The following is a 14,571-nucleotide window of genomic DNA, read 5'->3' as shown; positions in this document are numbered from 1 at the left end:
AAGAATGAACCCTCTCTAAATTTGGTAACAATTTAGCTTAAACTTATAACTCTACCCTTAATGGGAAACTTTTATAACCACACAAATATTCTGGCCCCATTTGGACTTGTTTAGGACCACAAATTCCAAAAATCTTTATTTTTTTCTTAAACTCTTTGCCCAGTCAAACAGACTGAGATAAATTGAAACGGAGGGAGTAAATCTTATGTCCAAACGCCCACTTAGTACCAACCGAACAATTAGGTAGGAATTGTTTTTTTAATTTTTTTTTCCCCTTGAGATAGTGAAGAAAATCCAAGAGAGGGAATTAAAATATATAAGGGGAAAAGCAGAAGAAGAGGAGAGGAATCAAACAGTTGATGGGGAGAAGTCCCAGATGTCGCTGACAACTACGCCTTCTTTTCAAATCTGGCGGAGGTTCATCGCAGCCTCCCCTATAACTTGTCCTTCATCCCTCTCACTTGTATCCGTATCCAAATCCCCTCTTCTTAAAAGCCATAGAATAGCTGCCTCTCTCCGCTGCTATTCCTCTTCTACAAGAATGGGTGACGCCATTGCTGATGCTAACATGGACGCTGTTCAGCGCCGTCTCATGTTTGAAGACGAGTCTGTTCTCTTTTCTCTATCCCCCTCAACGTGATTTTATCATTTTGGATATACTGTTTTTTCCAAATTTAGGAAAACCGCCTTCTGCCGTATTCAATATCATTTCTAAGCTCCTCCTATTATTGACAGATAAGATTAAAAAATTAATTTTCTACGATACAGGATTAGGTGAATGTCGTAAATGTCTTTTTTTTTTTTTTAATTATATCTAAACCCTGGGATATGAAATTCTGGATAATCTTGTGATAGTTGTTAAATTGCATGTTTTCTAGAATTTTTGCCACCAGGTGTTTGAAGAAATTATTTTGAAGCACTTCTTTTATCTGCTTTAATGCTTTTCAAATCTGCATCTAACTACTTAGTGGTGCAACAATTTTCCAGCCCCTTTTGCTAAGTTTAACACCTTTTCCACGTTTTCACTCTTTCAGATGTATTCTGGTGGATGAGAATGACCGTGTTGTTGGTCATGACACCAAGTATAATTGTAAGTTTGTGCTGCCTCTTTCAAAATGTCCTCATCTGCATATCTTCTACTAGTGTATTGCTATAGTTCATTTTGATGCTTAGATGGTTCTGTGGTTTGATATTAATGCAATACTATCTACCTCAATGTTATTCAAGGGAGTCCGATGATGGAAAATAACAGATTTGTATTAGAGAGAGAACTTGCGAGACAGCTTTTGATATTTTGTTACCTTTAAGTGTGGGGCTGTTATTCTCTTTGGTCTCTAGGCAGAGGCGGATCCAGGATTTAGGCTCGAGGGTTGATACTTAGCATTAAACTCAATTTCATATTTAAAATGATTGGTTCATATTCTATTTGTTGCAATTTTGGTGGATTTTTTTACGAAGCATCGTTCAGATGAACCTGGCTGCAATGCTGCATCCGCCTCTGTCTCTAGGTGATAGCACCTTTCCGATCAACCAGCTTCATTCTCCTTTCCCAAAATAACAAGCAGATACTACTGTGTCTGTGTGTGTATCAAATTGCTTATTTCGGAAATACATCTTTTGTTGATTTTGTGTTCTGTTAATATTTGTGGAGACCTTCTCTTGATTTTGTATTTGGACGATGTTTTTCTCCATTAGTTGTCTCGGTGCATGTTACCTGAATTGATACTGGTGATGCACTTCTTAATTGAGCAGTGTTAGATAATTCTTGGGGTGTCTTCTGAATTATATCTATCTGATAAAGTAGATTTTATATGGTTTAACTTGTTATGGTGGCCTAGCTGGAAATTTAACTTTTTTTCTAGGCAGCTGTAAGAATTATGATTCCAAGGGAGCACTCTCATCGTAACTAGAATGAGCTTGCTATGATTCAGTCTAAACCATAAATTTTGAACTTCTTCTACTATCGTTTTGTAAGATCAACTTACATGCTTCTTTTCATCTTTCCAATATTGCCTTCGAAAGAAAAGGAAAAAGAAATTTGTTGTTCTTGGATTCTTCCATCCAAGAATATTTTCTATCATCTCCTTAACAAGATGACAGAAATGTCCATGCTTATTCTATGGTGGGTACCTAATGCAAGCTTGTTTTGTTGAAACAAGTAATGCATTTTGTGGAAAAAGTAAGAAACTTGAATAATTTCATTAATATTTTTGAATGTCATATACATGACTTTATATACAAGAAGAGGTTAGAAACAGAATCCCATAAAATCTAACAAAATCCCATAAAATCTGGGATTATACAAAATAAAATAAAACAAAACAAAGAATCAAAATTTGATATGGAAAGATCTTAGAGAATCAAAACTTGATATGGACAAATCTTAGAGGATCAAATCTTGATATGGAGAATCTCTTCTTGGAAATCCTTTATCATTCAACACTCCCCTCAAGCTGGTGAATGGATATCTTTCATTCCTAGCTTGCTTATCAGGTCTTGAAACACATTGTTTGGCAGTCCTTTTGTTAAAACATCGGCCAACTGATCTTTTGTAGATACAAATGGTGTACAGATGAGTCCACTATCTAATTTCTCCTTAATGAAGTGTCTATCTACCTCAATATGCTTAGTGCGATCATGCTGTACAGGATTATGAGCTATAATTATTGCTGATTTATTGTCACAATATAGTCTCATAGGTCCTTCCCATCTTATCTTCAAATCATCAAGGATTATCTTTAACCATAACAACTCACAAACTCCCATCGCCATAGATCTGAACTAGGATTCTGCACTTGATCTGGCCACCGCATTCTGTTTTTTACTTCTCCAAGTCACAAGATTTCCTCCTAAAAAGGTACAGTGTCCAGAAGTTGACCTTCGATCCACTAATGAACCAGCATAATCTGCATCAGTATAAGCCTCTAAAACCATGTCTCCTCCTCTTCTGAATAGTATTCCTTTTCCGGGGCTTCCTTTAAGATATTGTAGAATCCTGTTCGCCTCTTGGAGATGCATTTCTCTAGGGTCATGCATAAATTGGCTAACGACACTTACAACAAAAGCAATGTCTGGCCTTGTATGGGACAAGTAGATCAATTTCCCTACAAGCCTTTGATACGAGCCTTTATCTACCACAGAATCTTCTGGAGAATTACACAACCCATGATTATATTCAATTGGTGTGGCCACTGGTTTACACCCTAATTTTCCTGTTTCTTTCAACAAATCAAGCACATATTTTTGTTGGGAAATAAAGATTCCTTGTTTAGAATGTGCTACTTCATTTCCCAAAAAATTCTTTAATTTTCCAAGATCTTTGATATCAAATTCCTTGAGTAAACAATTCTTCAAATTGTGTATCTCCTCTGAATCATCATCTGTTACTATGATATCATCTACATAGACTAGTAGAGCAGTTACCTTTCCTGTTTTTGAGTGCCTTATGAACAAGGTGTGGTCTTCTTGACTCTGCCGATATCCTAGCTTGATCATAACCTTTGTAAATCTTCCAAACCATGCACGGGGTGATTGCTTTAGTCCATAGAGTGCCTTCTTCAGTCTACATACCATTCCCCTTCTTGCTTTCAAAACCAGGTGGTACCTCCATATAGATCTCCTCATCTAAATCTCTATGTAGAAAAGCATTTTTAACATCAAATTGCTGTAGGTTCCAATTAAAAATCGCAAGCCAATGACAATAAGATCCTCACTGTATTCATTTTTGTCACTGGGGCAAAAGTCTTCAAATAATCAATTTTATAGGTCTGTGTGTAATCCTTTGCTACCAAACGTGCTTTAAATTTTTCTATAGACCCATCGGACTTGTATTTCACGGTAAACACCCATCTACACTCTACCGGCTTTTTCCCTTTTGGTAATTCCACCATTTCCCAAGTTTTATTCTTCTGCAATGCTTCCATTTCCACCTTCATAGCTTCTTCCCACTCTTTCTTGCCTAATGCTTCAGACAAATTTTTTGGAACAGGAATTGTGTGGAGATTACTGAGAAAAGCTTTATGGCTTGGGGATAGGTTTTGATAGGTCAAGGAAAGGCACAAAGGGTGTTGTGTGCAGGTTCTGGTTCCTTTTCTAAGTGCAATGGGAAGGTCAAGATCATTTGGTTGGTTATGATCTTCATGATCAGTTTGGTTTGGTGTTTCTGATGGTTCAACAGGTTCAGGATAGGTATTAGGAGCAAGAACATGAGGAGATAATTGTGGTTGAGTAGTTTGATCAGTTAGCCTCTTTCTTCTGGAATAAACCTGCAATGGTGGATTACTTTCTTGAATTCCTTTATCTATATCAAGATTAGAAGACTCAATAGGTTCATTAGATTTAGAGACTCAAATGAGTTAAGAGATGGTGACTCAGGCAAGGACATAGATAAGGATTTGTCATGGCTAGGAATAGACAAATCAAGTAGTGATAAGTCTAGAGATCCTTTTCCATCCAATGACTCCCCCGAATGTAAGAATTTTTAAAAAATGACTCACTTTCATCAGATGTGATATCAGCTGAAACAAAAAACTTCTTGGTTGATGGTTGGTAACACTTATATCCTTTTTGAGTAGGAGAATATCCAATGAAAACACACTTAAGAGCACGTGGATCTAATTTGCCTCTATTCTGAGAATGAATATGAACATAGGCAATACTCCCAAAGATTCTAGGAATCAATTTACTGGAATTTTCGAAATTTGGGAAGAAACTCCTAAGAGTATCAAGTGGGCTCTTAAAATTCAGAATTCTTGATGGTATTCTGTTACTAAGATATGCAGCAGTTAGGACAGCTTCCCCCCAATACTGATTTGGAACCCTTTTGTGAAACAATAGTGATCTAGTAATGTCAAGTAACAAACCGTTTCTTCTCTCCGCTATCCCATTTTGTTGAGGAGTATTGACACATGAAGATTCGTGAATAATTCCCTCATTTTTGAAGAAAATAAAGAGGTTTTGATTGAAGTAGTCCTTGGCATTATCAGAACGGAATCTTTTAGTTGTCACATCAAATTGGATTTTAACCAGATTAAAAAAGGTAGGAAGAACGTGGCTGACATCTGATTTTTGCTTTAACAAATAGATCAATATTACTCTTGTACAATCATCAATGAATGATACAAACCCTCTAGCACCGGAAATATTAGGAATGGAAGAGGGTCCCCATACATCACTATGAATAAGAGAAAATGGAGTGTGACATCTTTTGTTGCTTATTGGAAAGGAAACACGTTTATGTTTTGTGATTTCACAATCTTCACAATGAAAAGACTCAACAACCAAATTTTTGAATAACGATGGAAACATTAGTTTGATTACATAAAAAGAAGGATGACCTAAGCGACGATGATAGAGCCAAACTCTCTCTTTATTGGACATAACAGATTCAGACAAGAATGAACTAGATAAAGAATTCTTAATTGTATCTCCACCATTGTGAAAATCCAGAAAATAAAGACCACCTTTCTCACTAGCATGCCCAATCATCTCCTTCGTGTCATGTTTTTGAAATGCACAATATGAAGAGAAAAAGGTTACTTTGCATTTGGAATCTTTGGTGACTTTGTGGACTGAAATAAGATTTGCAAATAACTTTGGGACATGAAGAACATTCTTAAGTATCAAAGACTTTCCCAGTTGTATGTTTCCTTGGCCAGCTACAGTAATAACTTAACCATCGGCTATAGTTATTTTTTTATAGCTAGGGCAAGGTGAATATGATATAAAGAGATGGGAGGAACAAGTCATATGATCAGTTGCCCCGGAATCAACCACCCACATTAGAGAAAATTTGTCTCTAACATTAGCAACAAAAGTGGAAGAAATACCTGCAAAGGCCATTGAACAACTACCTGCCGAAGATGATATCTCCAGAGATTCCAGCAGTGTCTTCAATTTCTCAATATCTTCTTTGTTGAATTCTGGGACTAATGGACTTTTTTTATCAACCTGGGGGCTGCTAGCAATGTGTGCCTGCGTTCCATCAAAAGTATTTTTGGTTGGAGGTTTACCATTGAGTTTCCAACATCTCTCTCGTGTGCCGGTACTTTTTGTAGTAAGTGCAGTAAAGATTGTCCCTGTTGACAATCCGTTTGAATGAACTTGCGGGCTTGATGGTGCTCTCCAATTGTGAAACTCCATATTCCTTTTTATTTGTCCCTTTTGTCATAAGAGCTGATCCTTCGTTTATTTGAGTTTCAAGCATAACACCCCTCCGTCCTTCCTCTGTTCGTATAATGGCCATTGTCTCATCTAATTTCCCTTTACCTTTTAGAAAGGTACGAACAAGCTGAGACCATTTTAGATAATTTTTCCCATTCAACCGATAAAAGGCTTGAATATTTTGTAAATCTCCAGTTGAAACTATAGAGCTATGCTCTACAGTGGCAGAAACATTTTCAGGGACTGGAGTGTTCACAATAGTACTCTCTTCGGACATGGTTTTCAAATGGTTTCAACCCTTGGGCGGAATAAAGAGGACAAATGTGATGAAAAGATGGATGAATGAAAAAAATCTGTCAGTAATAAGCCTAAGGCTCTGATACCATGTGGAAAGAGTAAGAAACTTGAATAATTTCATTCATATTTTTGAATGTCATATATATGGCTTTATATACAAGAAGATGTTAGAAACAAAATCCCATAAAATCTGGGATTAGACAAAATAAAATAAAATAAAGAATCAAAATTTGATATGGAAAGATCTTAGAGAATCAAAACTTGATATGGACAAATCTTAGAGATTAAATCTTGATATGGAGAATATCTTCTTGGAAATCCTCTATCATTCAACACATTTTCTTAAACAATTATCCATGTAATGCATCAATCTTTCTCCAAATTAGCCAGGTCAAAGCTTCTCCACCTCAAACGCTATAATACAATTGCTACAAGAAAATGGCAATCAGATTTAGTGGGTCTCGTCTCTTGAAACTTTTTGTTAACTGATTGTGGGCTGTTCGTCCAGAAACTTAACAATCAAAGTAGAGATTTGGAAACTTATAAAGAGAATTCCTTTCGAGGAAAAAAAACAGAGAGGGAGGGGAGGGAGATGATACGTACATGGAAGCAATGACGGAGAGAAACTTGGACAACCATGTTTATGTAAAATGCATGTCTAAGGAAAGATAATTAGGAGGGAGATGGAAAAATCAAAGACAAGGCTTTGAGTTCTTAACTCTGAAAGACTTGTATGTTCCAGCTGGCACTCCTGCCCTAAAGTTGATCGGAGTGAGAAGCCCAAGAGATCACAACTCTAGCTTCTGAAGAGGTGAGCAACCAAATTCCTCATGCTTGCTTAAGCTGAGAGAACAATGAGGAATTGAGATGCTGGAAAAGAGGAAACGTAAATCTTTGCTTGCTTTGTTCACATTTTCAACACATAAGGAGAGTGGATTTTTGATACTGCTGGCAAGTAAACAATGACAGTATCATCAAAGATTTAAAGGATGATAACTATCTTGCTTTCAGCCGTTAATACTAAGAGAGCAACATTTTTAATTCATTTCTCAACCAGGACAAGAAAGAGGAAATATTAACTAAGTGATGCTTCTGTTACGTCTGTCTCGCCAACCATTTTCTCATCTCTCTTTTTGCTTTTCTACCATCTTCTATTTTAGTGCCTCATGCACAAATTCTTCATTAACTTGGAGATTTTAGTACTACTGATAGAGTACGACATGCTAATATTTTATCGTAATGTGTTGTCATATCTACCTACATACATGCTTTTTCCATACTAAAAAAATGATTATACCCTTTACAAAGGATGTTTAAAACCTTACGCCCTTAGGTTATTCAGGTACTCTTGTTATGGAAGTACCTCTTATGACTATCTACTATGAACCTTATGGACTATGGGAGGTACTAACTAGTGACCTATAGAACTATAGTATCTTGCTTATTCCCCAGTGTTTATTCATTGTTGTTCGTAAAGCAAGAGGGGTGGAGCAATTTTATGTCCCATTGACCATATCATTGTTAATATGCTCCCACGTGTTGGTAGTTCACTTACAAGAATTAAATTTAAATATCATAGCTAATATTAGTCACTATGCACCTATGACCTGTTTCAACGTACATTAAATTAAGTACGTCAATAACTTGACTCACCTATAATAAAGTGCATAATAAGTTGGTTGGAAGCATATTGATAAATCTGTGGCACAAATTCACTGTAAAAATAGTTTCTTCCATTAATATCCATGTCTTTTCATGGATTAAAGCTGGAATGGATTTGGAGTTGGAGAAGTTGGTGTAGGGGCTCCTGTTTTATGTTGAACTGGTATTGACAAAAACAGTGATTTTGTATATTTGTCTTTCAAGCATCTTCCACATAGTTTTGGTTTTGTTCATGTGTGTGTTAGAGAGAGTGAAAACTTCAGATTGATTTGGCTATGTAACTATGTGACAACTAACATTGTGCTCAATTAGGTGAAGGAAGGAGGAGGTGTAGGGAAGTAAAAGAAGAAGGATGGGGGCATTTCCAGTGTCTGGCAGAGAAATAGTGGAGGAATATGCAAACTTGAATTTAGTGTTCTGAAGCCCTTTGTGACTTGGAAAGGAAGGAGGAAATAGGAGGATGTTTGAGTAAGTTTAAAAGTTGGTCAAACTAGTTTTTAAGCACTTCTTGGCTAAGTTGTTCGGATTCTTCACTTTCAGTGTTGCACTCGTGTCGACATGACATGGGTGTGGGATTCGTACTAGATTTGGTCAATCAATTTTGGGTACTTTGACCGAAATCGAATTTAGATCATGAAAGACCCGATCTCTAGATCCGTATTGGACACCCGCACCCGAGTCCGAGCAACTTAGCTTCTTGGCTTATTTTGGTGTTTGGTAAACTCAAAAGTGCTTTAAAGCCAAAATATATAAGTTGGGCCACCGCAACTTATGGCCCTTTAGCTTAAATGATCTTTAGGTTTTATTGAGTATTTTACTTTGTTTTCCCTTACGTTCTTTTATAATCATAAATACCCTTTGCTACACCAAAAGCGCTAACTCCACCCCGAAGGTGTTAGGGATGACAAAGTAAAATACTCGGTCAAACCCAAAGAGTTTTTAAGTTGAAAAGCCACAAGTTTTAGCTTATGGCTTTTTTTGGTGGAATAGCATTTGTCTTAGGAGCACTTTTGGTGTTCACTAAACACCAAAATAAGCCAAAAATATGCTTAAAAGCTTGTCAAGACAAAAATACTAGGTGTTTTCTTCTCATTTGTCCCAGCGATGATGGATAGAATTACTTAGTACCCGTTGCTGGTGGGGCAGGTATCTTGTGGAATTAGTCGAGGTGCACACAAGTTGACCCGGACACCAAAGCTTATTAAAAAAAGTGTTCTTGGGTACCCCAAGCATCCTATAAGGTTTGGTTAAAGAAGTATTCTTATTTTCTTTCCCAGCAAAAATTGAAGTGCTTCAAGTATATGCCTATGTGGATATTAATTATTCAAGAGAATAAAAGATTTCAATTAAAATATGATTTTCTTCTTGAAAATCCTTAATCCACAAACTACTAGTACCTCTTTTATTTGATTAGGATCTTGAATAAAGTCATTATATGTGATGGTATTGTCCCTCATCTTAGACAATTAATTTTTGGCATGTTTCATGTGCTGTGAATTATATTAGGTCTTTTGTGTTGAAATTAGATGGACGCAATCTTGTAATTCCTTTCTTTTGTATTTGTTCTCTGGATGCATCTGGGACTGTGTCTTTTGTGTTTTCTTTAGTTTTTTGTTAATACTTTTGTGTCGGTTAGATGCATTTTTCAAGTGAGCATTATCTTGGATTTGTTACGAACGGTTGTCTCATATTATAACCAAAAAACCATAATTGCAGGTCATTTAATGGAAAAGATCGAAGCCGAAAATTTGCTGCATAGAGCTTTCAGTGTATTTCTATTTAACTCAAAATATGAATTGCTTCTTCAGGTATGTGCATTAAAAAACTCTAAAGCAGTTAATGGTTGTGAAATCCTCCTTTTGATTCTTTCCCTTTCAACTTTCGCCAAGTGAATGAGTTACTGTCAAAATGGTTAGTAACAACATATTGCTTAGAGTAAAGTAGTGGGTATTGCTTAGCGTTATATGATATCGTCTCCATATATTGATATTGCTGGTAAAAGTAAATTGCTGATATTTTTTTTCCTGAAGTTTGACAAATTGTTTCTGAAATGGCTGGTAGATGTAACTCGTTGAATGGCCTTTTGTTTTGTAGGGTTAAATGATAGGAGTGTCAGTTCGATTCCGTCTTAGTATTTAGATGACCTAGCAAACTAATTGACTAAGCTCTAGAACTGTTTTACGTTAATATATCTTAGATTTGATGATCTTTACAAGGTAGGGGTAAGGTCCGCGTACATACTACTCTCCCCAACCCCCACTTATGGGATTACACCTGTTTTTTTTTTGTTTTTTGTTGTTTTTGTTGTTGTTGTTGTTGTTTTCTTAGATTTGATGCATATTTTATGACTCTGAGATTGAAGCACTTAATATATTGTCATATTCTATATACAGCAACGATCAGCAACAAAGGTAACCTTTCCTTTGGTATGGACTAACACCTGCTGCAGCCATCCACTCTACCGAGACTCTGAGCTCATTGAGGAGAATGCTCTTGGTATTTTTTCTGCTTAGCTGAAGTGTTTAATTATGATCACATTTTCTTCTTCACCTCACTCTTTATTGTCAACTGCCAGGGGTAAGAAATGCTGCACAAAGGAAGCTTCTTGACGAATTGGGCATTCCTGCTGAAGATGTCCCAGTTGACCAGTTCACCCCATTGGGTCGTATACTTTATAAAGCTCCATCCGATGGAAAGTGGGGAGAACATGAACGTAATAACTCAATCTTCGTTATTTTTATCTTGCAGTTCTAGCCTGGAAACTGGTTCGGTTTGTTTCTTGCAATTTTGATTATAACAGACATGTGCTGCTTACCTTTGATCTCATTCACAGCTTTGACTGTCTTGAGATTAAGTGTTTACTGTACAATTAGCATTTGTATTTGCGTAGATAGAGTTATAACTGGTAGCTGATCCTTGTCTACTGTTGCAGTTGATTATCTTCTATTCACCGTTCGTGAAGTTAACATGAAACCAAACCCAGATGAAGTTGCTGATGTTAAATACGTGAACCGAGAACAACTGAAAGAGCTTTTGAGGAAAGCAGATGCTGGTGAGGGAGGTCTGAAGCTATCCCCTTGGTTCAGACTTGTCGTTGACAACTTCTTGTTCAAGTGGTGGGATCATCTTGAGAAGGGAACTCTCGAGGAAGTCATTGATATGAAAACCATCCACAAATTGACTTAAAAGGAGCTGCCTTACGATCTGGTTGTACCATCGTAGTTCTGTCCCTACAAACCAATAACTTCAGTTGTGATTTTCTGAAGGCATATTTCTGCATTATGTTGTTGCTTTTGTAGAATTTGAAGGAGTTATTTTTTTGACTGATTGTACCTTGTAACATAGCTGTGGCTTTCTGTCGAGACTCAATAAGATAGCTTCTTGTTTGGTGCTTTGCAACTTTTAATATTAAACCGGAATTGGTGTCCGTTGCTTTTCTGCGAATATGTTATGGGTATAGAACACATCCCTCGGGAAGACAGTTTTTAAAAGCGACAGAAATTTTGAGATCTTTCGTATACTTACGTACCAATAAATATTGCGGAGGAAAATGTTTTTAAGTCATTCAAATTATACAAGAGATAAAGTAAGCGTCTGCATCTCTGAGTGTACAATTAGTTCAGCACAATAGTCCTGATTGAGTCCAAAATTGACCTTGTTAACTTAAATCTATAAGAAGAACTTTTGACTGTCGAACAGAACAGATCCAGGTATGTATGCTAAAGCCTAAACAACTACTTAAACAGCACTCTCTCTTGTAACTAATGCTATAAAGAGCAGTCTATCCTCGAGTTTCACTTCTAAAAATCTTCAACTCCTGGCATATTACTCGCTTGACTCAGCTGTATCCTCCCTAGTCACAGAAATGCTTGATGCAGAATCATCCGCGAACTCTGGCGAGACACTCTGTTGAAGCATTGCCTTCCTCTTTCTTCTGCTCTGCCGCCATCTTCTTACCGACTCCGACACATCACTTTCTTCTCGAGCTTTCTCTTGTGGTTCTTCTGATGCTTCCACTGTTAAACTCTCATCAACGCGTGTCCTAAAGCTTGTTGCGATCACTGGAAATACGAGCGGTCTGCACCAGTTGAGTAGAATTATGAGCAGTGTAACATACATATACATAGAGGTCCAGACGGAGAATGTCCATTTCCACTTGTATGCCAAGTCTTTATACCAAGGAGGATGAGACTTCAATATGATCTCCGATTGATAAAGCTGCGGCAGGGCTAGCGTTCCAGCTCGAGGTATCATAGTTATTTTGATTGCCTCTGTTCTTGGAATACCTTCCTTATGCTTTAACATTGGAATGATCATCCTTTGTGTTTCAGCTGTAAGTCCAAGTACTAGGGGCACACTCATAATAAATTCTCGCATGAGACGGATTGGCAGGCTTCTGAATCGCAACATACATGGATGACTTGATCTTGCCATTATGATCCCCTCGGCTGATAACGCTTCTGCAACCAACTGATTAGAGAGTTATGAATACCTAAAGAATGGTGGATGTTCAATAGCTCTTTTGTTCTTTAGCAAGAGAGACAGGCAACTGAGACTTCCACATCTAATGTTAATGAAAATACAGAGTTGAAGCATTTTACAGATAATAAACATCGGAATAACTTAATTACGCGTATATGCCCTTAATACATGCCCCTAGAAGAGGAATTTAATCTTGTTAGGAATTTAACTGAATTCACTTGGCTATTGCTATTGGGAAAACGTACTCCCGATAGTATATAATTGTCTTTCACTGTTAGTGTAAGTTAACATGTGATGTGATAACAAGTTGATTATCCTTTTCACCGGGTTATCAATTATTGCCTATCATAGGAAATTTACTATTGTTAACACTGTCAATAGACTCATTGCTATTAACATAAATAAAGCTAACCAAAAATTGATGCGCATCAAGCACCTAACAATGTCCAATCACTTTGACTCCACATCCTCTAATAGAAGAGTATTTAAAAGAACAGTTAATACACTCAAGGCCTCCCTGTAATAATATCGCTATATAATAACTATTCACTAAAACAACCAAGTATTTTATGGTACTAATTTTATAATAGATGTTCTCTATAACATCACCTTGCTATAACAAGGAAAAAATCCTGAGTTTGTTACAAAGAGGTTTGACTGAATAAAGTTTCTAAATTGGACATTGATCCCTAATTTCCTTCCTATAACCAACAAAAGATAATTCATCCCCCACAACACACACACACATACCAAATGATGCAAGTCTAGTGACTCTCAATACATTGGAACCATCTTTAGTTCATCATCAAGAAACTACACATGTTTGTTTGATAGGCTATTAAGTAATATCAAGTTTGTATCCTACTCACAAATCGACTGAATGTTCATCCAATATTATACCTGGAAAACACCAATATCTCTGTTGAAATCAGATTCAGGCATCAGTAGAAACAAAGAAACATACATTGTATGCCCAACTGGCACACCAAAATTCTTCTTCTGCTTCAACATCATAAAATTATGGTTATAATTCTCCAGACCATATTCAGCAAAAGAAAAAACAGCCTTAGGATAAACATCTGCATAATCAAAATACAGCTTCTCTCTCAATACCACAGGCTCTTCCGCCCACATTCTCACTAACCCAAATCCCAGAACCCCCGACAAAATCAACAACGTTGTCAAAACCATTCCAACATAAGCAGCTCCAAGAATTCCAACACCAAATTTCTTGAGCAGTAAAGTACTTCCATGTACTACTTTTGAAGGTACTGTAGCAGCAGCATTTACAGCTACAGCTACGTTCTTTTCGGTTTCTTCAGGGCGGAGGAAGTTGAAGTCAGATACAAAAGAGAGGATATAGAAAATGGGGGAAACTAAGATAGTGGTGAAGATCTCTACTTGTAAAGATATCATTTTTGTGAACCAACTTATTGAAGATGAGTTTTGGACTGGTAAATTGTTCTTGATTTCATCATCAACATATTCTTCTTCTTCCTCAAGTTCATCTTTTTCCTCCATGGAAATGAAAAGATCAGTGGCTGTGACTAATTGTTGATACTAATGGAAATTTCCCTAATTGGTATGCATTACCAATGTCGCATTTCTTCATTTGGGATTTGGCATTTTACTTAAGGAGGTGAGTGACACAGATTTTGTGGAACAAGTCCAGGTGTGAAGTGCACAAGGAAGAAGGTGAGAGAAGTGGCAGCAAGCTTAGCTCAGGAGTTGACAAGTGTTACGGAAACAAACGCTTGTTTTTTTATGGGAAGATGAAATAATATTTGGAATTTAAGGAAAAGGAAAGGAGAAATTCAAAACTTTCTCATGAAAAAAGGAAAATGACTGCATTTGGTTAAAAAGTTATTTGAAAATTAAATAGGACCAAGATTATCACTAACAAATTTCAATTATCATATATATATATATATATATATATATATATATATATATATATATATATATATA

The 14,571-nt window shown here is 36.6% G+C and overlaps 2 protein-coding genes across 3 annotated transcripts; one reads left to right on the top strand and one right to left on the bottom strand.

Annotated features, from left to right (window-relative positions):
* Positions 1-233: 233 nt before the first annotated feature.
* LOC104249910 (isopentenyl-diphosphate Delta-isomerase I) lies at positions 234-11,520 on the top strand. Its single transcript, XM_070174621.1, has 6 exons — positions 234-606; positions 1,035-1,090; positions 9,838-9,929; positions 10,515-10,617; positions 10,697-10,834; positions 11,054-11,520. The coding sequence occupies exons 1-6, from the start codon at positions 377-379 to the stop codon at positions 11,305-11,307; spliced, it is 873 nt and encodes a 290-aa protein (XP_070030722.1). The 5' UTR covers positions 234-376; the 3' UTR covers positions 11,308-11,520.
* A 238-nt stretch (positions 11,521-11,758) lies between these two features.
* Positions 11,759-14,330, bottom strand: LOC104249909 (seipin-1). 2 transcript variants are annotated; one of them, XM_009806432.2, is made up of 2 exons: positions 13,504-14,330; positions 11,759-12,591 (listed from the first exon to the last, which is right to left on the bottom strand). In XM_009806432.2, the coding sequence occupies exons 1-2, from the start codon at positions 14,122-14,124 to the stop codon at positions 11,947-11,949; spliced, it is 1,266 nt and encodes a 421-aa protein (XP_009804734.1). In that variant the 5' UTR covers positions 14,125-14,330; the 3' UTR covers positions 11,759-11,946. The 2 variants fall into 2 exon arrangements, with proteins under 2 accessions (XP_009804734.1, XP_070030187.1); XM_070174086.1 differs by having other exon boundaries at positions 12,513-12,581.
* Positions 14,331-14,571: the final 241 nt, after the last annotated feature.

The sequence above is a fragment of the Nicotiana sylvestris genome, chromosome 5 (assembly GCF_000393655.2).
Source record: "Nicotiana sylvestris chromosome 5, ASM39365v2, whole genome shotgun sequence".
In the NCBI taxonomy this organism is placed as follows: Eukaryota; Viridiplantae; Streptophyta; class Magnoliopsida; order Solanales; family Solanaceae; genus Nicotiana; species Nicotiana sylvestris.
The sequence above is the reverse complement of the archived record's forward strand: the minus strand, read 5'-3'. Positions and strand labels throughout refer to the sequence as shown.

What these genes read in the sequence shown, in the direction of transcription:
- LOC104249910 (XM_070174621.1), top strand. Translation starts at nt 377, where the DNA reads ATGTCGCTGACAACTACGCCTTCTTTTCAAATCTGGCGGAGGTTCATC. An exon ending in TCATGACACCAAGTATAATT is followed by an intron (nt 1,091 to 9,837) that starts GTAAGTTTGTGC and finishes CCATAATTGCAG; the next exon opens with GTCATTTAATGGAAAAGATC. An exon ending in CATTGAGGAGAATGCTCTTG is followed by an intron (nt 10,618 to 10,696) that starts GTATTTTTTCTG and finishes GTCAACTGCCAG; the next exon opens with GGGTAAGAAATGCTGCACAA.
- LOC104249909 (XM_009806432.2), bottom strand. Translation starts at nt 14,124, where the DNA reads ATGGAGGAAAAAGATGAACTTGAGGAAGAAGAAGAATATGTTGATGAT. An exon ending in GAGATATTGGTGTTTTCCAG is followed by an intron (nt 12,592 to 13,503) that starts GTATAATATTGG and finishes CTCTCTAATCAG; the next exon opens with TTGGTTGCAGAAGCGTTATC.